General features: G+C 39.9%; 1 protein-coding gene across 4 annotated transcripts in view; it reads right to left on the bottom strand.

Moving 5' to 3' along the window:
• Positions 1-85: 85 nt before the first annotated feature.
• The window catches only part of cnksr1 (connector enhancer of kinase suppressor of Ras 1), a 29,582-nt gene continuing 1,752 nt past the window's right edge, over positions 86-27,915 (bottom strand). For 2 of the 4 annotated variants that reach the window (XM_058089896.1, XM_058089895.1), the window contains 20 exons: positions 26,544-26,701; positions 22,580-22,776; positions 21,874-21,958; positions 12,894-12,938; positions 12,683-12,802; positions 10,936-10,995; positions 9,617-9,682; positions 7,668-7,796; positions 7,320-7,435; positions 5,799-5,938; positions 5,479-5,654; positions 5,365-5,398; positions 5,114-5,289; positions 4,800-4,873; positions 4,615-4,686; positions 3,857-3,927; positions 3,282-3,343; positions 3,114-3,207; positions 2,845-3,026; positions 87-1,996 (listed from right to left, as the gene is read on the bottom strand). In XM_058089896.1, the coding sequence (XP_057945879.1) occupies positions 1,553-1,996; positions 2,845-3,026; positions 3,114-3,207; positions 3,282-3,343; positions 3,857-3,927; positions 4,615-4,686; positions 4,800-4,873; positions 5,114-5,289; positions 5,365-5,398; positions 5,479-5,654; positions 5,799-5,938; positions 7,320-7,435; positions 7,668-7,796; positions 9,617-9,682; positions 10,936-10,995; positions 12,683-12,802; positions 12,894-12,938; positions 21,874-21,958; positions 22,580-22,776; positions 26,544-26,701 (2,501 nt within the window). In that variant the 3' untranslated portion in view covers positions 87-1,552. Of the gene's footprint in view, positions 1,997-2,844; positions 3,027-3,113; positions 3,208-3,281; positions 3,344-3,856; positions 3,928-4,614; positions 4,687-4,799; positions 4,874-5,113; positions 5,290-5,364; positions 5,399-5,478; positions 5,655-5,798; positions 5,939-7,319; positions 7,436-7,667; positions 7,797-9,616; positions 9,683-10,935; positions 10,996-12,682; positions 12,803-12,893; positions 12,939-13,937; positions 15,946-21,873; positions 21,959-22,579; positions 22,777-26,543; positions 26,702-27,915 lie in introns of those variants that run through there. The other 2 variants (XM_058089897.1, XM_058089898.1) reach the window with 2 other exon arrangements.

Here is a 27,915-nt window from a genome sequence, read left to right as displayed (position 1 = left end):
ATCTAAATCAAATCAAATCAAATCAAATCAAATACTTTCTATACACAGTATATAAATCTAAAGTATTTTTACAAAAAAAAATTAAATAAAGAATGTTTTCACCTGTTTAAATGAGGGCTGTCAAAAGTAACGGCGGTAATTAATTAATTTCATGAAATTATTTAATGTGATTAACACATACGCACCATGCCTCTCTGGTATCTATGACGACAGGCGGGGACACAGTTCGTGTCAAGCCTCCAGAGTCACACAGAGTCTGACGTTCTTATCTATAACTTTATTCTGACCTGAACACATCAACAGCAGTGCAGTTCCTACACCATATATATATAGACAACTTAATGTGGAAGTACAATTTGCTGCAATAACGTGAATTCTTTGAACGCAACACCTCAACACAAAAAGGTTAAAGTGTGATTCAAACATTGTGCTACTATTGAAGAAAAATTCTCTTTCTTGCAATAAAATACTTTAAAAATGGGCATAAATCATACATAGTGGCAAATGGTGATTAATCATGATAAATTAATTTGAAAAACTGTGATTAATATTCATTAAAAAAAACTGTGATTAATATTCATATAATTAAAAATGATAATCATTTGACAGCCCCAGTTTCAAAACACTGAGTATGAGCACACAAAAATAATGGCTACAAAAATAGTTGTAATGATACAATAATACAACTATATTTATAGCTAGTAACCGTCCATATTCCAATACAAGCCCATGATAAACACATCCTGATTAACAACCTCAAGAAACTAGCACATCAAATGTGATCATAATGCTCGTTTTTTATTATTCAATAATCTTACAGTGGAAATGAGGACACATCTAATATCTTCACAAGCAATACACAACCACAGTATGAGTATTTTTTTTCTCATAACTGCGGTACGGTTCATTAACAAACAGTTTTTTTTAAGTTGATAAAATGAAATGAATTTTTAAAATACACACTACCATAGAGGTGATTTTTGAATGTACATGTTCTGTGCAAAAATATTAAAAAATTGTACATCTATCAATAAACAAAGCGCATTCTGGATAAAAAGTATATACAGATCACATTTTAAAATTGTATGTCCTTTACAGTAGATCCCCGTCTATTCTCTGATTTTTTTTCTACAGAAAATAAATCTTTTCTATAGGAAATTAAATCCTTTAAATTGTAAATGCTTTTTATGGTAACTCAAATGGAAAGTTTTTTTTGTATCAACATTATCCTGCAGGAAGATGCTTTGACAAGCACCTTACACATATAGAGTTCCAAAAATAGACACTTTTATCTACCGTATTCCATATTTTCCTAGAAGAAAATTAAATACATGTTGGAGTTGTTATACTGACGATTGGCAACTTGTTCCATGTGTAAACTTGAGTTGTGGCAAGTTAAAGTCTAAAATGTGCTTTTCATGGACAATTATATCAAATAAAGCACTAACTCTTTGTGGTATATGTCAGATTTGAACCTGACAAACTGTCCTCCTTCCGTCACCAGGCGGTAAAATACTGCAGCTCTGCAGTAAGACATGTCTATTTTCAATCCTTAAATGTAGAAATAGGTCTCGGAGACCTCTCCAGTCTCTCTCATCTCGCTCAGCTGTTTATTGATGGACTCTTGCAGCGAGCCCAGCGAGAGCTCCAACATGGGACTGCTATCCACCGCCGCCAGAGAACCCTGGGAGACCTCCAGGAGAACATCAGAAGGCTCGGCGTCAACCAGCTGTTCTCCATCGCTGAGACTCAGTCTGTACGCGCCTTTTGTCTCTGCACTGGTTGTTTCCTTGCCAACAGTTTCCAAGGCAACCTCTTCAGCAGGCGTGTCCTGCACAGGAGAGTCGTTTCCTACTTTGGCGCCCCTGAGCGCAGCAAGTCTCTCGATTTCTTGAACGAGCTCCTCGTTCTGTTCCTTCCACTGTCGGTACTTTGAGGCAGACAGGGTGGAACCTTCCAGAATTTTGTTCAGCTGTTGCAACTCTGCTTCTTTGGCCTGGAGAACAACGTAGGTGTTTACATTAGCCCCTGTTTACACCGCCTCCAATGCGCTTTTCCGCATTTTTTTACCAAGTCCATCCAGCAATTTTCTGCCTTCGGAGATATACCCCCAGTGGTAACAGTGGCGGGAAACTGCCTGTGTGTATGGGTGCTCCAACAATGCCAGGACGTGGGTGTGAGGATTCAAACCTCCAAATCTCCCATATATTAAACGTCACAATGCCCCGATATATCTCAGCGTTGATGTATCATTTCTGGATGCCATGCCGTTGTGTGAAAGCGCACACAGTTTTCACTGGGTTTTGTGTACAGGGCAAAAAAAGAGGATACCCGATCTTCTGTTACAGCTGTGATGCGACACTTTTGTGGCATCTGTATGTAGGAGAGACTATTTTGTCTCCTTAGTGGGTCTGAAAAATGTCACAACACTAGCACTTGCCACAGCAACAAGTGCGCCAAAAAGTGATTTCTGTGGCTAATCTCAAATCTAGTTAGTCTCTATTTATAGACTGCAACTATAAATGAAAATAAATGTAAAAATCTGTTCTAATTTGTTTTCAATTAATAATAAATTGTAATCAAATTATTATTTGATTTATTTTTTTTACACATTGCATGTTCTGAACTCCTGTTTCCATTCCAGTCTACTGTATTGTGTAGATAAATGCTGCCCAGAGGACTGCTACTATACACAGTATAAAGTTGATATAGGTTAACAACGCCTCTGCTGGTTGCAGCATTTTAGTAGACTCCATTTTTTACCTCATTAGTTTTAAGGTGTGATTAATCCACAACAAATACGCCACTTCCTGGGTGCTGGACGGTCAAAATGAACCTTCTTACCTTTAGGGTGCTCTGCAGCGCCCGGAGAGTGTGAGCTTTCTCGTTGATGACAGGGTTCTTGTTGCGTCGAATGAACGACCTCCTGAAGTGGTCGTGTGTGAGCGGCTGCTCTTGGCCCATCAGAGAAACTCCCCCTTCCTTTATGTTGTTCAACATCTTGCCCATCTCGTCTTCTGGAGCTGCTTTTCACACAGAAAGGCCCGTACAGATAATTTGGACAGTTTTTAGGGGTTGTGTCAACACCTAAAATTAATAAAAATGTTTCATACCTGTCCCTTTGCTGCCACCTGTTGCAGGACTTGACAATGGCACCTTGTTGGTCTTGTTGCGCTTGGGGCGAGGCAGAGTGCTAGACTGCACTTTCTGTCACATTTTAATAAATATTCACTTGACTTATTTGTCACAAAATCATGTCTTTATATTTAAATTACACTGACCTTATTTCTTCTCCGGGGTGACGGTGAGCTCTCAGTCTCTGATTCAGTCTCACTGTAACACTCTGTGACAAAACACATGCAAAACACATGCATAATCAATAATTAATACACACTCATACACACCCATCTCATTAGGCTATACTACAGTATGTGTTTCCTTAAACAAGCAAGCTGTGGGAAGTAATGGATAATATTGACATACAGTATATCAAGCGACTAGAACAATAATAGAACAATTCATTCATTCATTCATTCTGGGGTGCTGGAGCCTATCCCAGCTGTCTTCGGGCGAGATACACCCTGGACTGGTCGCCAGCCAATCACAGGGCACAAACAACCATTCACACTCACATTCATACCTATGGACAATTTGGAGTCGCCAATTAACCTAGCATGTTTTTGGAATGTGGGAGGAAACCGGAGTACCCGGACAAAACCCACGCATGCACGGGGAGAACATGCAAACTCCACACAGAGATGGCTGAGGGTGGAATTGAACCCTGGTCTCCTAGCTGTGAGGTCTGTGCGCTAACCACTCGATCACCATGCAGCCCAAAAATGTAATGTGAGAGTACCTTCTTCACTATCTGGACTTGGGTTGAGTGTCTTGTGCTTCTGTATGGCTGTGATGAGGGAGTTAATCCACCTAAACACAGTAACATGTTGATTTAAAGTTGTCATTGATGGTGGGATTTTATGATTAATGTAAGGCGTCATGTGTGGAATAAACAGCAGGGGGCAGTGTACACCAACAGCTGTTCAGGTTTGACTTAAGTCCTATAAATAATATACATTATAGAGCAGGGGTGTCCAAACTTTTATTTATTATAGCTTTTGTTAACCATTTCAACTTTATGCTTTGAGAAAAAAAAAAAATCTTCAGAATATTATTACTTTATTGATGTAAAATGTTGTTTCCCATAAGACAACAACTTTTTTGTGGTAATGTTATAACTTTGTTCTGCTAATATAATTTTTCCCCAACCTAATTTTCCAAAATTTCAAAAACTTCATCCGTTGTGATGTTGTTTCTCATAATATTGTGCCTTTAGAAAATACATATTTCATTTTACATCATCTACTTGAATATTTCAAATATTGTGGTGTAAAACAGTGTTTGATCAGATTTCTTATTTTTTTTAGATGTTTTTCACACTTAAAAAAAACATCTAATTATACATTTAACATCTAATTAACATTTAATATTGTAATACTGTAGACCAATTTTTAAAAAATTGCCGTCGTCTGCAAATGGACACCTTTGGACACCCTTGTTTTAGAATCAGTGACTTTATTGTCCTAGTAGATAAATAAATTCTTTGGTTATGCTTACTTGCTCATGTCGCTGACGTTGTCGGCGGCAAAAAAAAAGTTGTGAAATCGTTGGTGCCGCATTTTGAACACACTTTGGCGGAGGTAAAAAAAAAAAAGAAAAAAGTTATTAGAAAACATTAGGAAGAATAAAAGTAAAATAAAAGTATTAAACATGCATAAAAACACAAACACATAGACACTTACTATTTTCTCTTGTGCTCGCCAGCGCCCTCTATGCTGTAACTGGCAATGTTGACCAAACCCTCGGCTTTCTCATCCTGAAGAAACATGCAAAGGAAATGGATGAATGTTTGCTTTGTTTACATCACATTTTCATTTATTTTATTCTATTTAAGGATATATGTTGTTAAGGATGTACTATATAGTTATTTGGTGCTGACTGTTGATTTGCATGTAGATATCTCTTGACTCCCCCAAATAAAATATTTTTAAGCTACTTTCTATGGAAAAAAAACACTGTTTTCCCCAACTGTGAATTTGGCATTGTTGATACCCACCTGTTGACTGGTGTACCAGTAAAGGCACGGGCCCTTGAGGACGAACCAGAAGCGTTGCCACTTCTGAGCGATGAAGACGCTACTCTCCCTTCTCTTCTTCCACAGCCAGCCATCGCAGTCGGGGAGTACCAGCTCGCGGCAAGACACGCGACGTCGACTGAGAGCCGTCGACATCCCTGAAACAAGATGGAACCATCAGTTAGAGTGGTCTAATCTACCAGAAGTACACTGTTCATCCTGTCAGGACGCACCTTTCGTAGAAGTCTTCTTTGTGTCTTTATTTCCCTGAGAGAGACACAAGAAATTCGTCACTTAGCATCTGATCTTCGACTGGCTAACGTTCTTCGTAAACATTTTCTTCTTACCGTGTGGCCCACCATTTCAGGACAGGAACAGACGCTTGCTCGGTCTTGGCGGATGTCTAGCGATGAAGAATTTCCAAAGAATCCGTAGGGTGAAATGCTTCTGGGCGAGGGCGTACGGGCTCTTCTTCTGTTGAGCCCCGGCGAAAGTCTTGAACCAGCCAAACTATAAAACTCTCCTAAAATACACAAAAACCAAGTAACTATGGATTCTCTTTCGATATTCTTTAGATTTTTTGTGGCCTACTGGGATGACAGCAGAAGAAATTCACAGGAATCAAATAGAAGAAAAGACAACTTGAGGGTTCATAGTGTCTTCTTACCAGAGGCTGATAGTAGTGATGATTCTCCTTGTTGGTCTTGATATGATGTGAGCCTCTCTTCAACCTCCTTGTCTGCAGACAGATCAGACTCCTCCTGTCCCATAGGCTCGTCAGTCACTTCGGGACCTTGAACAGCTCTCCTGGCAAATGAAGGAACTGGCCTTAACAGCTTTGTTTACCAGTAAAGTTAGCCTATTTTCCTCCGAGGTTTCTGTGTTCGAGGCTAACGAGATGGTTCATTCCCACCTACTCCATTCATTTATCTAAGACCATCTGTTCTCCATCACCTCCCACTGTCTCCTTAAACCCCCTAAATCAATCCCTTTCCACCACATTTCTTTTCCCTGCTTGTTGGAATCTACATATATCACAAGCACCCTCCCCTATTTATCTGTCCACTGATTTCTTCACATCTTCCCATTTCCCGTCAGTAGTGGGCCACGGGTTTACAGACTGGAATTTACAGCATTCTCACACTCTTACTCGATTCCAAAAACCCACTGGGAACTGACAGATTAGTGAGGCCTAAATATTGGTGGGAGGTTCCATGCTGTATAAGTGTACAGTAGCAAACATTTATAAACAAGCTAGCAGAGTTACTTCATCCACTGGCATTCAAATTTATAGTAGCAAGCAAGTTAGCAAGGCAGGGTTAGCTACCTAACCTACGTTAGCTAGTTAAAACAATGTTATTGTTTTCTTCGTCTCATAGCATATGTCTTCTAGCTATAAAGCAGAGATAGTCATTCATGTAAGAAATTGGTTAAGTGACTACAGAGCGTTGTAGTTCCTCAACAATGGTGATTTTGCTTCAGTTTATTAGGTAAAACTACATGGTATTACCCCTTGCTACCAAAGTAACATAAATGAATTAGTTCTAGTGAGCTGTAGTTGTTTGTTTGTTTGTTGTAGTACAGCTATGACATTTTGTTTCATAAACCTAGTAGCTCGCGAGCTTAGTTCATCAGTTGTGTAGGTAAATGACTCATTAGCTATATCAATAAGTTGTTAGCGAATTAATTACCTAGCTAGCTAGCACAACTAGTCGGTTTGAAAGCACATTCAGTCAGTTATAGGCCACTGATTCATAAGCAACATACATCTGTATTAGGTAGTAATAGTATAATAGTAGCTAGGAAACAGAATTGGTCAGTTTGTTGCAGGTTATTGGTTCATTCGCTATATAGCTTGGACAGTTAGTTAGCTAGCTAGCGAGTACAACTTGTAGGTTCATTAGCGATATCAATTAGTAGTGGTAATTAGCAAGCATAGTTATAGTTATAGATAAATGCCAGCTATATGAAAAAGTTATTAGTTGGTTAGTTAGTAAGTTAGTTACCAAGGTAGCTAGCTAATTAGTAAAACTGGTAGATGAAAGTCAATTAGTTATAGGTCATTGGTTCATTAGCGATTAGTATTTAGCTAGCTAGTTACTATAACTGGTATCTGCTATAGTAACTAACTAGTAACTATATTAACTACAAAATTGGTGAATTAAATACAAAAATTAGTAGTTCTGACCTGAAAGATAGGGACCTGACGGAAGCTGCTACTCGCTCAAATATGGAGTGTCTGGGATTGTCGTCTGTCTCCTCTTCTTCCTCCGAACTCTCGTCTTTATCGTCGTCCTCCTCCTCCTATTCCACAAGACGTGGACATGTGAGTTGTGAGTGGATGTTCCATCCATCTATTTATGCAATCCATTCATTCATAAATCACAACACGTGCACAAGCCTGCCTCAAAGATGGAATGTTTTGATTAAAAGTGACTAAAGTGCTCTTTCTGTGTTTTCCCACCCTACGGCATAAACTAGATTTTGGTATTTGCAACAGAATCGAGTAATATGACAGAATGAATCCTTGAATGACCTGCGCAGTGGGGATCTGCTGTACTGGACCTCGGCGGGTCAGTGACCCAGAAGACTTCCTCAGGACCAACGTGACCCCGCTGGGGTTCTCCCGTAACTTCTTCACAAGGTTAGCTCTGCTCCAGCCAACCTAAGGCATCAAGAAATGAGGTTATTCTTACTTGTGACTGCAAAGATGCATCAATAGGCTGCCAGCTAAAGAAGGCAGCTTCTAATTGTCTCCTAAAGTCTCCTAATTGTAATAGTTGTTGCTGTACAGCTGTCAGTTTTATATGGAGCTATGCCTCCCAAGCAGCCATGCTAAAGAACAGGAAAGCTATCACAAAAGTGATGAAAGTAATTTGAAAGTAAGTAAGAAAGTAAAAATAAGAAAATTCCACAAAAAGCACATAGTGGAGAAGCACCCACCAATATTGGCAACAATCTCTCAACTGTTGTGACCATCAATAAGGATAAAAATTATTGAATGCTAATGAATACTAGAGGAAGACTAGCCTGTCTAGACTATTTTAAGAGGGTAAGACAACCACAGGGATAACAGTATATTATACTATTCTATTACTGTGTCATTCAATTAATGTATTTACCATAAATTCCAGTCTATAAGCCGCTACTTTTTACATAAACGTTGAACTCTGTGTCTTATACAGCTAATTTACAGCTGAATTCTAATCTTGTGTCATTTCCTTTACTTCAAAACTACCACTCATTGATTAAATACTGTGCCACTCAAGAGTCAGTGAAGAAACTGTAGTGCTTTCTTTGGCAGGAGCCCATCACGAGATATCAGTGCACCTACAACCCACTGGAAAAATCACAGATGGTCAATATATATACCAGTAGAACAATATAACACGCTTGAGTCATCACACAGCAACTTAACACTCAAAAGGTATACCTATATATACACAAACATACCAATACCAATATACCAATACAATCTTAAAATGGAAAAAAAAGTTTGCTCATAATGCACTGCATCTGAGAAACACATTCACTGGGGCGATGTGGATGTCAGCCTCCACATGGGTTCCTCTGTCTGACAGATCGAGGCAGCCAATTAAATGCTAAAACAAAATGCATTACGGAAATATAATTTTTATGGGAAAACTTTACTATGTTTTTTTTTTTTAACTTGTATTAGGTATACCTTTGGGGAGTTAAGTTGCGGTGTGATGAGTTTAGTATGCTTTGTAAGATGACACAGTGAGTCTGACCCTTACAGTACATTGATTAATGACCTCCTGCAATTTCCAATGGGTCGACAAGCTCGTTGTGAGTTTTTTCATAGCTCATGATCGGCTACTGTCAAATAAACAGCTGACTGGTCCTCACAGACTTGTGGCGCCACAATATGCCCTTAATAATGCAATTTTATGACATGGCTCTAAATTTAGTGGGTGCATCATACGGGCAGGAATTTATGGTAATCATTTTATAAATGCATTTTATATTTCCTTCACATGTTCTTCTGTTCTTTCACTCACCCTGATGTTTTGGAGTGCACGAGAAAGTGAAAATGTATCATGTAACATGGTAATTTATTGATAAGTATATTAAAACAACACAGCAGCAACGGAAGCAATGTTGTACTACCTGCAATGTTGTAAGGAGCAGTCTCAGTCAGCATTGATATCGCTGATCAGTTTATTGTGAACTCTCAACATTTTAAAGCACATGCAGAGGTAGATAAAGCTACTGAATGCTGACAACATAAGATGGAGTTAAAACTAAAAAACTAAATCAGGAGGTTGCCCACAGCCACAGTTGCTGGATATGAACGTTTTGTAAATGAATCACAAAAATTAGAGATCCTGGAAGTTATTTCCTTTTGTACATCCCCCACCCTGAGACTATAGGAGAGTAGAGTAGAGAGAGGAGAGTGAAAGTTGGATGATGGCAACAGATTGTTTCTACTTTCCTTTAGGTAAAATAGGCAAGAAGGCTCACCACTATCTGGTTGTTGACTTTGATCACTTCATCTCCTGCCAGGATCTTTGCGACATCACTGGATGGCTAAAAAACAAAAAATATACATAAGAGGAGACTGTTGAAAAGATGCTGTTATATAACGTGACTCATAAAAATAAATTAATACAATAATATCACCATATAGTGCCTCACAGATGAGCTTCAGTCAAATCAAATTGAGACGCTGTTTTAGACTGCATTCTTGTACATTCACCTCGCCAATGTAGAAAATGTGAACAAATCATTTTTGACCAAGATGCTGTTCTCACACCAGCTAATCATCCATCCCCCATTCCTTAATTAGCTTTGGCTTGCTCTGAAAACAAATGCCTTTTTGTTGTAGAACGTGTAGTGCATACAGTGCGTACATCCAATAATAAAAGGTTGCGCTTGCATTCGACACTCCGCCTAAGACTCCCGTTCTTCGGAGCTTCAACCATATGTTTTAGCATGCGCCTTCCAATACGGTGTGTCTTATGTATGTATGTGTTAGTATGTGTTAAGTACAGAAATAGACCCCCTAATTGAGACTGCGCCTAATAATTAATTGCGCCTTATGGTGGATATGTCAAAAGAGGACGAAACCACAGTACTAAAAGTTTCAGATACTGTACAGGAGTGGAATATTTGGCACATGCAGCCCTGAATAGGATATTTATAAAACTCAAATATGTTCAGCACAAGGCTTTCTTTGTTTCTCGTTTCAGAAGACATAAACAATTAACAAATAAGACCTGATTTAAAAAACCATACAGTGTTTAAATGTACTTAAATGAGGGTCGCGGGCGTGTCTTCGGGCGAGAAGACCTCGTCTGAAATCAAATGGGATAGGCTCCGGCATAGCTCCATGAGCGGAATAGAAAATGGTTGGACGGATGCTCAACAAATAATTAATCTTTGAAATATGTTCTTGAATACAATTATTTATTTAATTAATGTTGTATGCATTTAATTTTGATATAATTAAAATATGTACTTAATTGGCTTCATATTGACCTCATTTTGATAATGAAATTAAGGACTACTGTATATTTAATTGGCTTCATATAGATTTAATTGGGAGAATATTTTATTAAAGTACAGATGGCCATCTGGACATAAAAAGACAAAAAATATACGTATATAACATTTTTTTTCATTATGTAAAGCAGGGGTAGGAGTTATCATATTTAGCGGTGCCACACAACCCGCAGGCCACATGTTGACTACCCTGTGTAGCTTCTCTCATTCAAATTCACACCAGAGTCCATCAACACCATCAGTTCATGCAGTTTTTAGCGTCATTATAACAATCTGACCTCTGTTGCAGTTCCAGTCACATAGTGGCTGCTGGATCCAATGGATGTTATCTCAATGCCCTAATGCAAAAGACAATGGAGGAGAAAATAATACAGTTTAGACTGCTAAACAAAGATAGTGGTGTATTTAATCAGTGCAATAGCATAGCATCATTCTGTCAACATTGTCTGAAATATTGATGACTGTCTCCGAATGGATTGGCGGCTGGGTCTCTAATTAGTCATTAGCCTGCCCTGATTAATTATTTTCAGCCATAAGAGCAAACTAATCTCACCCAGGAGACACAATCAATATGTTTCACACAGCAACACAATCCAGACCAGGCTGTCGTGATGCACACACTACCATATCCCTTAAAATCCTGCAAAACTGTGTCTTATCTTCAAATCAAATACATTCAATATTTATTGTTATGAGTAATGACAGTATTTCTATTGTCATTTAAAAGACTGCAGAGGAGGAAGGGAAATAATTATTTTTCTCATTCTGTGTTAAACACCCAGTGGAAATAAGCTGAATGTGCTGTGGGTTTAAATGGAAGACAACCATAGTCGTAGATAATGTAAAGTAAAGTAAGACAATATAGTGATACATTGGGAATGTGCTTATTAACTATTGATACAGACATTTTTATTAAATGCTTTGGATAATTATTCCACCTCTGCTTTCATTAACTTAGCTTCCAGTGCTCCTCAAAGGGTAAGTGACGTTCTTTGGCACGCAATTATTTTATGTCGACAAAAGTGATCGATCATGTACTTTACATTGACGTAGCCTTAAATGTTTTCTTCAAATGTTGACCATATCCAAATATCAGCTCAGGTACAAGTACACATTACTTCTCATAAGAATTGATTTCATGCAAATGAATACGTTACATTGCAATATATACACTACTTACAATACTACAATATAGCAAACAAAACAGTAATATGATATAGCAGCTCTAGCTAAATTTGTGCCATAACAATACTTTTATGTTGTTAACTTTTAGGCATTTTTATTTAGCCTCTATCACAGGGGTGTCCAAACTTTTGAGCCACATCGTGAAAAATGAAAGGATACAAGGGCAATATTTAGTAAACACATGTAGACATGCTGAGACGTTAAATATATTTGAATATAAAAAACTGCATCACAGCTTTGTTATATACAGTAGGTTAAAAAGTATATTATTGGTATCGAGGGATGTCTCATATTGGCTTTTTTTTGCCAAAAAACGATATTGTCCAACTCATCATTTCCTACTTTAGTCTTTTCCAACACCCCCCCCCCCTCAATTTTTACTGTTTTTTTTTTCCAAAAAAGAAAAAAATTAACATTCTTCTGAAATAATCTTTTTAACATTTCTTTTTTAATATTATAATAATATGACTTTAACCTCATCATAACTTTGACTTTTTAGTCAGCGATGACTCGATTGTATTATCATGCAGCAGGAGAGCTTATTATCTTAAGGGGATGAGTTTGCAAAAGAGGGAAGAAAGAAGTGCTTGTTGGAATTAAAGGCAACACTAAAAAGTAGAAAAAGATTCAATGAAAAACAGGAAGGCCAAGAGAACAGTATTATCATGAGGTTTCATAAGGAATAAAGAACCTTGAGTTTGTGAAAGAAGTGATGAGCGGACGCAAACGATGACGCAAACCATGATGAAAATACAAAAATACTGAAAGGCACAGAAAAAGTTGTGCGTCAATGAAGGTCAGTGAGTGGAATATCATCATCAGAATGTAATAATACATTACCAGATGTTCTCCAGGTGACACAGGTACAAGATCCACGCTCTCTAGCTCAGGAGTGTTGGTGAGGAGAGTCTCCGAGCTGCAGGTCAGGATCTCGTCGCAAACCACCACCAACTGACGACACTTGTAATGGCAGAAAGAAAGAAGAGAACACTGGAATGAGGACCAAACACCCCACAGTAATCAAGGATAATAGAGATGAGATGAGACTTACCACAGAGATGATATCCTTCTCCTTCTCGTAGACAGATGTGTTTTTCTGGTGGGGAAAAAATGTCCCATGAGTATACTGCTCAGTGTTATTGATAATGATATTGATTGATGAGGTTTTGCGGAAATGGAACAAGCTGACTGAAAATTCACCTCCTATTTCCACATCACAGCACCAATCAATTAGATTGTTTTTTTTATCACATTACACTAAGTCACTCAGTCTCAAATAAAAATATATACAGTATATACAGTGGGGGAAAATATTCATTCATTTTCTACCACTTATCCTCAAGAGGGTCGCGGGGGTGCTGGAGCCTATCCCAGCTGTCTTCAGGCAAGAGGCGGGGTACACCCTGGACTGGTCGCCAGCCAATCACATGTAGACAAACAACCATTCACACTCACATTCATACCTATGGACAATTTGGAGTCGCCAATTAACCTAGCATGTTTTTGGAATGTGGGAGGAAACCGGAGTACCTGGAGAAAACCCACACATGCACGGGGAGAACATGCAAACTCCACACGGAGATGGCTGAGGGTGGAATCAAACTTGAGTCTCCTAGCTGTGAGGCCTGCGTACTAACCACTTGTGCAGCCCTACAGTATATATATACATTCATTCATTCATTCATTCATTTTCTACCGCTTTTCCTCACGAGGGTCGCGGGGGTGCTGGAGCCTATCCCAGCTGTCTTCGGGCGTGAGGCGGGGTACACTCTGGACTGGTCGCCAGCCAATCCCATGTAGACAAACAACCATTCACACTCACATTCATGCCTATGGACAATTTGGAGTCGCCAATTAACCTAGCATGTTTTTGGAATGTGGGAGGAAACCGGAGTACCCGGAGAAAACCCACACATGCACGGGGAGAACCTGCAAACTCCACACAGAGATGGCTGAGGGTGGAATTGAACTCATGTCTCCTAGCTGTGAGGCCTGCGTGCTAACCACTCGTGCAGCCATACAGTATATACAGCTGGGGAAAATTAGTATTATTTTTTTTTATTTACAGACAGTACAGAACTTCTATGGTGAGTACCGGTAACTGGCCCTGGTGGTGTACTGGTCCGTGGCCAATAGAGACGTCCAGTGACAATCCAAACCAAGTGTTATCATGCCAACTTGGAGAACAATTCTGGAAACATTTCTGTCTGGGTGAAAGAAAATATGAACTCTGCCTAGCAACACGTGCAGTCATGTGAAATCCATCCATGCTTTTCCTAAGCCGCTTATCCTCACTAGGGTTGCGGGTATGATGGAGCCTATCCCAGCTGTCTTTGGGCGAGAGGCACATATACATAGACAAACCATTCACACTGACATTCATACCAATTAACCTAACATGCATGTTTTTGGAAAGTGGTAGGTAACGGAGTACCTGGATAAAACCCCCACATGCATGGAAAAATATGCAAACTCCACACACAGATGCCCAAGCGGAGATTCAAAGATCAGGAGATTCCCGAACTCCTGTGTGGCCAACATGCTAATCACTCGGCTACCGTGCACCCTGCAATGATGTAACATGACCAGGGAAAAAAAAAACAAGCAATTCTCTCAATCTATATTGATGAATATGGTAGATATGTAGGATGCTATTTCAGAGGTGAAGTGTCATTTTAATTAACAAATGATTAGTATTAGCTATGCTACTAATAATAATAACAGAAATGGTTGTTTTAAAAGCACATTTCAGTACCCTGAAAGGCATTCTATAAATAAAATGTATTATTAAAATGCAGTGAGAAGAGCACTGCTTCCTTTCATTAGCCTGGGGTTAGCCTTGGGTTAAATAAATAAGTCATAAAACCACCATGTTTGATCCAAAATGTGGTATGATTTAGATCAAAATAAAAAACATTTCAGATGGACTATTATTTACCATAGCCGCTGTATCCTTTAAAAAAGCGCGTGTAGACTGGACCCAAAACAGAAGGGGGAGGATGTTTACACAACACAAGATGCAACTCTAAGGATAGATTTACAAGTGCACCATGGTCAACACACCACTAAAATAGTTCAAATATACATGCATATTTTTAAACTGGACAATGTGCAATACTCTGCATACTTTGTTATTGCTATTGATGTCTTGTGTACGGCATACTGTGTTGCTGCTTCTTGGACTTTAATTTCCATGAGGGCACAGGTCCAAGTCCAAGGGATCAATATAATTCAATCCGCTACAACAAGTGCCACCTTCTTCTTGACATATGACAGAAAATTCACATGCATCTTTACTTTCTCAGTGGAGACTACTTTGCTTTTCTTAGCCACCACAACAGGAAATGACACGACTGTACGCCGCTATGGCCACAGGTTGACCGAATAAGAAAGTTCTCACACACCAGTGACCAAGAGATGTGAGACCCTGCAGCATATTCAACATTTGCAATATATTCTTTTCATTCTCATTGTGATACAAACTGCAGCCATTTGACACACATCAGGGCTTGAACTCCAAAAAGAGTACAAGAACTTCTGCAATGGGACATAAAAGGTGGTTTCTGCTCATAGCTACCGAGCTAGCTAATTAGCCTCCAATTGATTTGTTCTGGAGTCACTGTTGCTGCAGTACACTGCTGATTGGGTCATACTAGTTCATGAAAAAAAAATCAGAACTATCCGTTTAAAAGACACTTCCATACGAAGTGGGGAAGTAAGAAGTTAAAAGAAATTAAGTTAAAGTGTGAAGCCAAAACTATACCGCTTCCACACAAAATGGGAGGCAAACTATCATGTCGGACATCGCTAATTTCATGCAGTGCACAGGTGATGTCTCGTCAATGTAAGATTACTGACCCCTAGTGATCAGAACACTACGTCGTATCACTCGATGTAGGGTTATCAACTAATCGTAGGCCATAGTCAACCTCGAAACAGCAATCAGTTATTAATTAATCAATTTTTGAAAAAACACAATAAGGCGAGAGAGTGATATTCGTAAATTTTTTTAACACAACAAAATTTTAAATAATTAATAATTAAAATAATTAATATGTAAACTAATTAACATTATGATTAACTTAGTAATGGTTAATTTTGTAGATAACTCTATTATCGGCCAAGTGGTTAGCACTCAGACCACACAGCTTGGAGACTCCAGTTTGATTCCACCCCCGGGCATCTCTGTGTAGAGTTTGCATGTTCTCCCTGTGAAAGCGTGGGTTTTCTCCAGGTACTCCGGTTTCCTCCCACATTCCAAAAACATGCTAGGTTAATTGGTGACTCCAAATTGTCCATAGGTATCAATGTGAGTGTGAATGGTTGTTTGTCTATGTATATATCCTGTGATTGGCTGGCGACCAGTCCAGGGTGTATCCCGCCGCTCGCCCGAAGACAGCTGGGATAGGTTCCAGCACCCCTGCGAACCTAGTGAGGATAAGTGGTAGAAAATGAATGAATTAATTAATTAATGTGCGTACTGAAATGACTTCCCAATGTTTTTTCTTATTTTTCTTTGATGAACAAACCAGGCAACTGTCAATGAATAACTCCTTGACTTAAGATGCCTTATGAAAGCTAGAAAGTTGTATTATGAACTGTCCGTATTGTTTTCCTTTCATCAAAGTCTCCTCTGATGTTGTGTTAAAAGCACCTACTATGTCGCCAACAAAAAGAGAAGGTCTTGTACTGTATTGTGTGCGCTTCTTTGCCCTCCCGAAGCTGATCTCTCCATGGTTGTCACGGCAACAAAGATAAGCTATTATGTGGGAGTCACGTTCTGGCATAAAAAAATAATAAATAAATACAACAACACGGTAGTCAAGCACACATGGATAAACAAAAACAAAAAACTGTATTGAACATTTAAAGCTGCACAAAGCTGCAAGGTTGTATCAGTGGGTGCAAGTTTACATTCATAAAATATTTTCTGTTTGCCAGCAGGTCAAAAGCTGGCTATAAAAAGATCCCTGCTTCTTTCAGCTTCTCGTTTTTCAATACCAGTCTGACAAACCTCTTTAATTCTCCCACTCTTAACCTGTGAATTTGACCTGTTACACACAAATAATTCACATCTCAGGCGTGGGTGTCCACAGTTCGGTTCAGGGGCCATTTGTGGCATGCAGCTCATTCTTTATTGGCCCATGGCACAATCTACAAGTGAATTAAACACCTGTACCCCGGGCTCACACTGAATCCATTGCGGCCGCCGGAAGCATTCCGCAAGATTGGCTGGACTGGTCGCCAACTGTCTTCGTGAGAGAGGCGGGGTACACCCTTGACTGGTCGCCAGCCAATTACAGGGCACATATAGACAAACAACCATTCACACTCACATTCATACCTATGGACAATTTGGAGTCACCAATTAACCTAGCATGTTTTTGGAATGTGGGAGGAAACCGGAGTACCCGGAGAAAACACACACACACTCATGGGGAGAACATGCAAACTCCACACAGAAATGCCCAAGCTTAGATTCGAACCCAGGTATTGCCGATCTCCTGTGTGGCAACATACTAACCAATCGGTCACCTTGCGGCCTGATTTTAGCATTTTTTATTAATTCCATGGTGAAAAATATAAAAACAGCTTTCATATCAATTTTTCTATATGTTGGCCTATGTGGAAATTTTTTAAATACACAAATACAAAATAACATTATGTGATAATTCGGACAGTTATGAGGTTTGGTTTACGGTACATACAGTATTATTTTTATAACTTCTCAAAAAAGGGCTTTCTTCACAAATTGTACTATCAAACTATAACCAATCTAAAAACATAATTAAGCTTTTTTTTAAATGTCAGTTTTCTCCAAATTACAGTTAGTTTTACAGTAAAATTATTGGACATTTATACATAAAATATAACCAAATACATGAAAAATGTTATGTAATATGACTAAATCTGTTGACTTTAAAGCTCATACAGCTGACCATCAAATTTACATACCTTAAGGTAAAACCTCCAGATTCACCTTTGCAAATTATCCAGGTTCAAAGGTCACACACCCGCCACAGTCTCCTTAATGCATCTTTGCTGGCTGAGCAACTTACAAGCACACTGACGAGTCCAGTGGTTGAAGCCTTCACGCAACACCAGCTGACTTCCTAGCATGGCCGCCCTCAGGCCGACCAAACAGGAAATAAGAGTCCTTTCTTTCACAGTGCAAGCATGTGCATGAGAAGCAGCCGTGACTGATCAATGTGCTCTGCTTGCTGCTGACGCATTAGCAACACTATAGGAACACATGCGAGCTGTAAATGTGACTTGCTCACAAAGGACATTCTATAAGCGTGTGCGAATGAACGCGCTGCATACGGTTGTTATTATGCAGTGATGACAGCTTCAAGGACGCTAAGTCCAACTAAGTTGTCTTCTGTTCGTCACTATGACCTTATAGCTGACTGATTAACAGCTGTGAGCGTGGCATCATTTTTTTTTTTTTTTATAAATTTTATTGATGCTTGAGGCAAAAAAAATTTATGGCTACACACAAGTCTACTGTGCTGCGAATACTGCTTTTAAACAATCAGTCTATTAATGAATGAATGATTACCAAACCAACTGTTGAAAAACAGGAATTCTGAACCAAAATCTTGCTTGTTAGCACTACAGTGTAAATCAACATTAAAAATCAACATTAGTAATAATCATTACTCTGTATTGAAAATAAAATTCATTTCTTACAGTGGTTGTACAGTGTTCCTTCACTATATCGCTTTTCACATTCCACGGACTCGCTGTTTTTATTATTATTTTTTTTAATCGCTGTTTCACTGATTTTTGGTGTTCTGAATCCTGATTGGCTATAGACAATTGTCAATCAATTTCCTTCGTGCCATTAGTGGTCAATGGTTGTGAGCAGACTAGCTAACCGTGTGAGCTGCTTGCTAACTGCCAATAAACAATAGAAGAAGCTAACCAGCTTTAGGGCGCCATCAACCATTTTAAAAAGGATACCAAAACACAAGCACGATCAGAGGAGTAACTTCATAATGTCTTGTGTCCAACCGAGGAGGTTACACATAAAACACAAAAAAGTATGACTCTACTAATCCATCATAAACATATGACTAAAATTCATTCATTCATTAATTTACTACCGCTTATCGTCAGGGTTGCGGGGGTGCTGGAGCCTATCCCAGCTGTCTTCAGGCGAGAAGCAGGGTACACCCTGGACTGGTGGCCAGCCAATCACAGGGCAGACAAACAACCATTCACACTCACATTCATACCTATGGACAATTTGGAGTCGCCAATTAACCTAGCATGTTTTTGGAATGTGGGAGGAAGCCGGAGTCCCTGGAGAAAACCCACGCATGCACAGGGAGAACATGCAAACTGCACACAGAAAAGGCAGAAGGTGGAATTGAACTGCTGTTCATTGTCCAATCACTTAAAAAAAGGGAAGTGTAACAAATGTTTTAGGGCATACTCATTACCTACAAACACATTCACAAGAATCCAAAACAGGAAGTGAGTTGGCACAGAACAATAGGCCGCCCTTATCATCCACTTCATACAGTGACTTATCAAGAAGCACTGAGCTCACCGGTCCTTTACTTGTAGTCTGCTTCAAACATACGTAAGGAAAACATCCTCTGAGTCAGCTACATCGCTCTCTTATGCCACATTTTTGACTGTGGTTGTTCCTGTACACCAACTCATAGCTGCTCCTATTTTTGACATGCCTTCACAGCTGCATCATCATGCTCACAGCTGATGGAAGCAGAATGAAACCAATGAATCAGCAAGGACAAACGGTTGGTGAACACAATAACATCCAGATTTTAATAGCGACTCATCAATATCATTGAATAAAACCTGTCTAACCACAAATATACAGCCATTATATATACAACTATTGATGTAAGAACATTTTTGTTTAGCAACAAAACCATGTTGCTAACTCTAAATTTTCCCCAATCTGAGGTCTACCTGTTTGACAAAATGCAAATGTACACATGTATTATGGGTGCCAATAATTATGACCAATACTAATCGGTGGTCGATCCAGCGGACCAACAAGACTGCTTTAGTTTTTAAAAAGTACTAAGGTGATTGAATGTCTCTCCCAAGCAATTCTGGAGCCATGTTAGATTGCTTAAAGGGGACCTATTTTTTTTTTTTTGCCACATTTTTTTTGCCGCCACTCATGTATGTAAACAAGACGTGCCAGAAAGTGGAATGAGAGTGAAACGTGAGCGATCACACACGCTGGCATAGATAGGCTTAGTTGTCATCAATTGACTACACATTTTAAGGGCTATTGTTCCTTCTCCCATTAACAAGAAACAAAGTGAAAGTAAACATAAGACCTGTCACGCAGATAAGACATTCCGGTGCATGCTTATCAAAATAAAGTGCAGTGAAACACTTTTCTGATATTTTAAATAGTTTGCAAACTAATAGTGGTCAATATTCATTCAGTCATTAATTTTCGACCACTTATCCTCACGACGGTTGCAGGGGTGCTGGAGCCTATCCCAGCTGTGAAGTGCACACAATACAGTACAAGACCTTTTCTTAAGTAAGTGTTTTTAACACAACATCAAAGGAGACTTTGATGAAAGGAAAACAATACGGACAGTTCATAATACAACTTCCTAGCTTTCATAAGGTAACTTAAGTCAAGGAGTTATTCATTGACAGTCGCACATTAATTAATTCATTCATTCATTTTCTACCGCTTATCCTCACGAGGCTCACGTGTGTGCTGGAGCCTATCCCAGCTGTCTTGGGGGGAGAGGCGGGGTACACCCTGGACTGGTCGCCAGCCAATCACAGGGCACATATAGACAAACAACCATTCACACTCACATTCATACCTATGGACAATTTGGAGTCGTCAATTAACCTAGCATGTTTTTGGAACAGAAAACCCACACATGCACAGAGAGAACATGCAAACTCCACACAGAGAAGGCAGAGGGTGGAATCGCACTCGGGTCTCCTAGCTGTGAGGCCTGCGCGCTAAGATAATATTAATAGTGGTCAAATATGTGCGTAGAAAATCAGTTTATATATGTATCTACATTGCTTAAAATGCACAAAATGTAGTACTTAAAATTGTTTTCAAGTTTAAAAACACCCCTCATTTTTAAGTTATGGCGGCTTTATTTGGTAGTGGTGCACCGCCACAATCAATTACATGTAGTGGAAAACCCTGTATCTATTTATTTTGTCTATTTACTATATCAATTATATCTATGTACAGTATCTATTATGTTTCTAATATGTTCTGTTGATCTCTCTACCAATATAGCTACTCTATCTGTCTGTCTACCATATCTACTGTAATGTGATTTGGAGAGGTAGTAAGAGTACCTGCTGTGTCAGGCTGTAGTCCAAATCTGGATATAAAGTGCTAACTAAATATAAACTCCACTAAACGGTCTGTTCCTTCTACCCACAAGTTCTCGGTCCACATAAATAGTCTTTCTCTTACTGTTTTCGTCAGGTCCTCACGTCTGTCAGGTTGAACTTCGCTACTTTTCCTGTTAAAAGTCTCTCCCTGCTGCTGCTGCTTCTCTTCAATAACACAAAGTCCCTGAGGAGTCAAGAGCCAGTAGGTAATCCCTCCTTCAGGCTTCCTCCTCCTACTTCTTTTGACTCCGGTTGTGTCAATAATAAGTCCCTCGCTCCCTCTTTAAGGTACACAGTCAAGCTTCCCAATTCCATGAAGGTCCTTTACTCTTTCATTTGTCTCTCCCCCTCGGAAACACACACAATCACCTTTTCCACTGTCCAGCCCTCCTCTTTCGTCTTCAAGGTACAAGCGCCTTCAAATATGCCAGGAATGCAGAGATAAAGAAGCCAGGTTGAAACAGGGGAATCAGAGCCCCTGTTTAGTTTCAATAGGTTGTAGTTCCTAGCCAAACTACCAAAAGTTCCTCTTAAGACAATATCTATTTTTATACAGTATATGCATGTAAATGTTGTTTTGGAGGATATAATGATTAACAGGCTGGATAAGCAAGAGCTGAGTGACCTAATTTAAAAATAGAAATAAATAATAAACCGACCTTTTGCACAATCTCCCCGAGTTCTTTGCAGTGGCCAAATATTTTCTTGCTTGTGGTGTGTCCGCTCAGCTGGGAGAACTGATACCTGAACACACATTCAGTTGCACTACGAGTCAGTCTGGCGTGTCATGGTACCACACAGCAGGATTTAAATACAGTGGAACCTCCCAAACTGGAACACAGTCCGGTCCGTGATGTTGGTTGACTTCCAATAAGAAAATCATTTAAACTACAAAGACTTCCATTGTTAAATTGTTTATCTTTAACTGTTCAGGAAATGATTTAAGTGATATATATAGATGTGTAAAAAAAATACAATGCAGTGTTGTTTGTTCATGCTAGTCATTAGCTTTTTGCCACATAAAATTTTTATTAGAATCAGTTGCAGTGTTACTGATGTTTCTATCTATTGTATATAAACATCAGTAACACTACTGAGGTTGGACACACTAAGACTTTCATTTTAACTTGGGGGGGTTATGGAACCAAAATTCAAATGCACAAAAACACAAAAAAAAAGCACTTGATTTTACTTTAGAGGACTCGGTGTGCTCGATTTTGGAAGTTCCACTGGCATATAGACAAATAAAATAACAAATATTCCCACATTCAAGGCCACAATGTTAAATAACATCCTTCCTATTTTTATAAAAGGCCGCATAGAGTGAAAATAGCATCTGGATGAGTTAGATAACACTTCACCTACCTGTTCAGTAAAGAGAAGAGCCCTTTGGCAGAGGAGATGAGATCTACCACAACATGCAGAATACTGGTTGGCAGCTTGGTGGCGCTATGCCCGTCATGGTGACGCCAGCGGCCCTGGATGCCCATCTGGAGGTTGTGGGCCACGGCTCGCAGCTTCTCCGTCAAACCTTGGAGGTTCTCCCCACCGATCCCGTACGTCTGGCAGGTAGATTTTAGAGAATTTGAGATTTTAGATTTTAGAGAATTGCGTTGCTCAAAAGTTTTAAAGCACAGGTTATTTGATAGAATAGAAATAATAATATGGAACGAGCTGCACGGCGATCTAGTGGTTAGCACGCAGACCTCAGAGCAAGGAGACCCGAGTTCAATTCCACCCTCTGTTATCTCTCTGGAGTTATCTCTGTGGAGTTTGCATGTTCTCCCCGTGCATGCGTGGGTTTTCTCCGGGTACTCCGGTTTCCTCCCACATTCAAAAAACATGCTCGGTTAATTGGTGACTCCAACTAATCACAGGCACACAGGCAGTGATTGGCTGGCGACCAGTCCATGGTGTACCCCTGCCCGAAGACAGATAAGCGGTAGAAAATGAATGAATGAATATGTAACGAATATACTCATTCATTCATTCATTTTCTACCGCTTATCCTCACGAGGGTCGCGGGGGTGCTGGAGCCTATCCCAGCTGTCTTCGGGCGAGAGGCACCCTGGACTGGTCGCCAGCCAATCACAGGGCACATATAGACAAACAACCATTCACACTCACATTCATACCTATGGACAATTTGGAGTCGCCAATTAACCTAGCATGTTTTTGGAATGTGGAAACTGGAGTACCTGGAGAAAACCCACGCATGCACGGGGAGAACATGCAAACTCCACACAGAGATGGCCGAGGGTGGAATTGAACTTGGGTCTCCTAGCTGTGAAGTCTGCGCGCTAACCACTTGACCACCGTGCAGCCCGTAACGAATATACTGTATGATAAAATATTAAAGTCTGAAAAGTTTGTCTGGATTTGTCCAGAATACAACATGTAACTAAACGCCTCACGGTGCAAGGAGAACAGAGCAGAAAGGAGATGAAACACAAAAAACAAAGCAGGTATTTGGTCTGTGTCAACAAATTTGAGTTGATACTTATTTGTATCAACAAATAAGTAAGTATGATGGTTATTTTGTGTATTAAATTTGTTTAATCTTGAAGATTCAATTTACGTTGATGTTCCAATCCCCACACGGTGCAGTGCTGAAAACCTGTCACTGTGAGTGAGGATTCCACCCTAACAGTGTTTTCAGGGGGTACATGGCTTCAAAGAAAAATGTCTGAAGGGGTATGGGACTGTAAAAGAGAACCGCTGCATTAGATGAAGCAATACAGTATACAATAGAGCAGCTCCAACAACCTGATTTGCCGTTAAGTCCAATTGTGACTGGGCCTTTTATTCGCATGAGGGAAGCGCAGGTTCCATTCTGGACACACTCATCAGGGGTCAAGAGGTTCGTTCCAGTCAGGCTTTGTTGTTACATCCCAACCAGCCGCAATAATCCACTGTCAACGAGCGTCCATGAATTTTTCATGGCCTTCTCAACACTATTGTACTTGATGATGTAACAGCGCACTCAAAAGTGTTTTCCATGTCATGATTGTTTTTCATGAATGAAGGCAGTGTGTTCGAGCATCACAAGCCAGACAAGCAGATGGACGCCACGGTAAAATATAAAATGTAAATGTTGACTACTACCGTATATAACCATGCGTCTGTGTCTTATGAAACCGTTCTACAATTACATAACATCTACACTTTACATAACACGCTCATAAGGAGATGCAGTATTTTCATTGAAATGTGGCCCGCAGTGACGATTGAGGCTCTTTCTGCAACAAGTTTAATCTGCCTTAGCCTCCAGGTTGTGATGTGAAGCAGGCCACCAAGTTTGCATGGTACTGTCTTGCTCAATTAGCTTTGGCCTGACCAACACACAGCTACTTAAGTGTTATAAAACTACCTCGAGGCTCGGGTAATTAAGGCACTGAAGGATTAAAGTAGTGCTTTTATGTTGGCATATAAACACACCATATGGACACAAACGTTGGCACACCAGAAAAATGGATGAAAATAGGTCACTGGTTTTGGATAGGTGTGCTCACAAATTTGCTTGCTCAATGGGAAATTTCAAGTTCCCTAAACTGTTCCCTCAAGTTAAGCCCCTCGTAACTTGCCACCATTTTTCAGTCTCACTGGTATTGGAAACCAGTTGACTCGAAATGTTCCCCCTTATCAGCGTATCAGAGGGGTAACGGTGCCTGTGTGTAAAGGGTGCAGAAAAATTTATATTTTTGACACACAGCCCTCCAAATCCTCCTTGCGACACAATCCAGGTTTAAGGCTGAAATTAGGGATGTCCCAATCCACATTTTTTGTCTTCCGATTATTGTTATTGTCTTGCCGACCCGGTACTGATCGTTTTTTTTTTAAATAATAAGGTTTTGTGGCTGCACGGCGGTCGAGTGGTTAGCGCGCAGACCTCACAGCTAGGAGACCAGGGTTCAATTCCACCCTCAGCCATCTCTGTGTGGAGTTCGCATGTTCTCCCTGTGCATGCGTGGGTTTTCTCCGGGTACTGCGGTTTCCTCCCACATTCCAAAAACATGCTAGGTTAATTGGAGACTCCAAATTGTCCATAGGTATGAATGTGAGTGTGAATGGTTGTTTGTCTATATGTGCCCTGTGATTGGCTGGCAACCAGTCCAGGGTGTACCCAGCCTCTCGCCCGAAGACAGCTGGGATAGGCTCCAGCACCCCGCGACCCTCGTGAGGAAAAAGCAGTAGAAAATGAATGAATGAACGAATAAGTTTTCCATCTTTTTTCTATACCGCTTAGTATCCTCACAAGGGTCGCGGACATGCTGGAGCCAATACCATCTGTCTTCGGGCTGTCTTCGAGAGGCGGGGTACACCCCAGACTGGTGGCCAGCCAATCACAGGGCACACATAGACAAACAACCATTCACACTCACGTTCATACCTATGGACAATTTTGATTCGCCAATTAACCTAGCATGTTTTTGGGATGTGGGAGGAAACCGGAGTACCCGGAAAAAACCTCCTGAGTCCCTAATCCAATAAAAGAGCCAATGGAGGTCCATCCAATACATTTATGGTATGAATTAGAATTCTTTTAACAAACTATCTCCAACACAATAGTCATTTATCGATAAGCAACCAGCGGTTAGAGTGGCACAGTGAGGGGGAACTACTGCTGTAGCTACAGAGCCGAACTTTTATGCTGGAAGTACAACTTTCCCCAGATTTGTGAGGTTAGAGGTCGGGACTCTCAGATCGCTTGCTTCTGTTTGAAAAGCACAAATGAATCAGTTCCGGATCTCATGCAGCAATTTTGCGGGTCTTCTATGTAAAAGAGGCCATTGTTTTTTCGAGTAAACTTCACATTCTCGTCCCTGTATTGCAGAATACCTCTGATATTACAGAGATGATATTATAGGATGTTTACAGTTTATAGCAAGCACATTTGGAGATGAAATAGAAGTTGCAGAATAAGGATGTAAGCCTTGAGACATAGAGATGAAGATGAGTCACCTTCAAAAAACAGAACGGTAAGTGTAAATTACTATGGAGTTGCTTATCCTCCAATTAGTGTTTTAAATCGACTGGCGCCATGAACTATGAATATCATTCAAAAATCGAACAATGTAGAACATAATTACAAACAATATACAATATACAATATACATAAGGTGATTAATCATGTCAGGGACCCTCGGAAAGACAGACTTGTAAACATCTTAATTGAAGAACATATCCTTCCTTGTGGTTAAAGTCAGCACTCAAAATGATAACACAAGACAGCTACAATCCCCTCAAGGCAAACATCCATAGCTACCCTCAGTATCGCCATGGTCACATACTGTACACAAACACACGTGATTCCACATCCCTGTCTCACCAGGGAGCAGAGCTTCTCCACAGCCTCGAGGATCAGCTCCTGGTGGCCGATCTTGGAAACCCCCAGCCTGTCCAGGTCCTCGGCTGTCAATTGGAGCAGCTCCAGCCCAGAGAGACGCCACTCCGAGATGGCATACCGATGCAAGGGTGCGTCCAGCCCTGGCAGTGGGACACAGGAGATGGGATAAGTCAGCTAATTTACACAAAATTAAAGCCCATATCGAATAAAAACAAAACAGGCTGAGGCATGCCACTGGAACATGGATGCAGAAAAAGGATTGGGGGACTGGGGCTCCTCCTACTTTATTTTCTGTCTCAACAACCATTCACACAATTATCTATCTACTGAAAGACATTATAATTTCACAAAACATGGACAAATATTTTGGGCCAAACTCAACCAGATGTGTCTGATTGGAACAGAAAGTGGACTTTAATGATTAACCTAACATACAGCAGATATAATGTTAAGGCCCAAAGGGTCACCAAGGGTCACATCCAAAAACACTAAAAGACGATTTGAATATGACCTCGTTCAGATTATGCAAGAATCAGCGCCACTGTTTATACTAGATTCAGTTATTTCCCAATAAAAAATATTTGCAGTGCCGCTTCAACAGCATGTTATTGTCACATCTGCATTTTACCAACAGGCGGCGCTACGCATGATTTACTCGACTTGCTTCATACTGCAAACAAAGCATTAAACACACTAGCATAACAAACCAGCAATCCAATGGCAACGCCACCAAGTCAAGTCAAATATGAAAATTTGGATTTGAAGCAACTGTCCAGTGTGAGAAAATATCTGCAATCAATCACTAAATGTCATCAGGAACTCTTTGTGCCCATTGTCCACACATTTGTTCCACATGCAATAACCTCATCCATTTAATGTGAGAGAATTTATAATTGATTTCATTGCATAAAACAGTGCTTATCAATTATTTTCTGTCATGCCCCCCCTAAGGGTAACAAAACTGAGAGCATACGAGCATATTCAAGAGTCAAATTGCATGTTGAGTAATATACATTTGTACATGTTGTGGTAGGTCTGCATTGAAATAAAAGCCCTGACAGTTCCATGCATGAAACAACACTATAATTTGTTGTGGCTCTTGTTTGCAGGGTGTGAAGAATAAATATGCCTAGGCTAAAAAGCATACATTAAAAAAATCAATATGCACTGAACTTTGAACTAGTTCATGTGAAATATGAACATGCATATATGAATTTATTTCATGTTGTGTATTTCATGTATGCTGAGGGCCATTAAAAATGAATAGCGTGCCAAGAATGCCCTTTGGCCACACTCTGGACACCCTTGCTAGCGTTTTCAATGATGGGTTTTGTAAGCACTGAAGATAATTGAA

This window comes from Doryrhamphus excisus, chromosome 13, assembly GCF_030265055.1.
Source record: "Doryrhamphus excisus isolate RoL2022-K1 chromosome 13, RoL_Dexc_1.0, whole genome shotgun sequence".
NCBI lineage: Eukaryota > Metazoa > Chordata > Actinopteri > Syngnathiformes > Syngnathidae > Doryrhamphus > Doryrhamphus excisus.
This window is presented reverse-complemented; position numbering and strand designations above follow the sequence as displayed.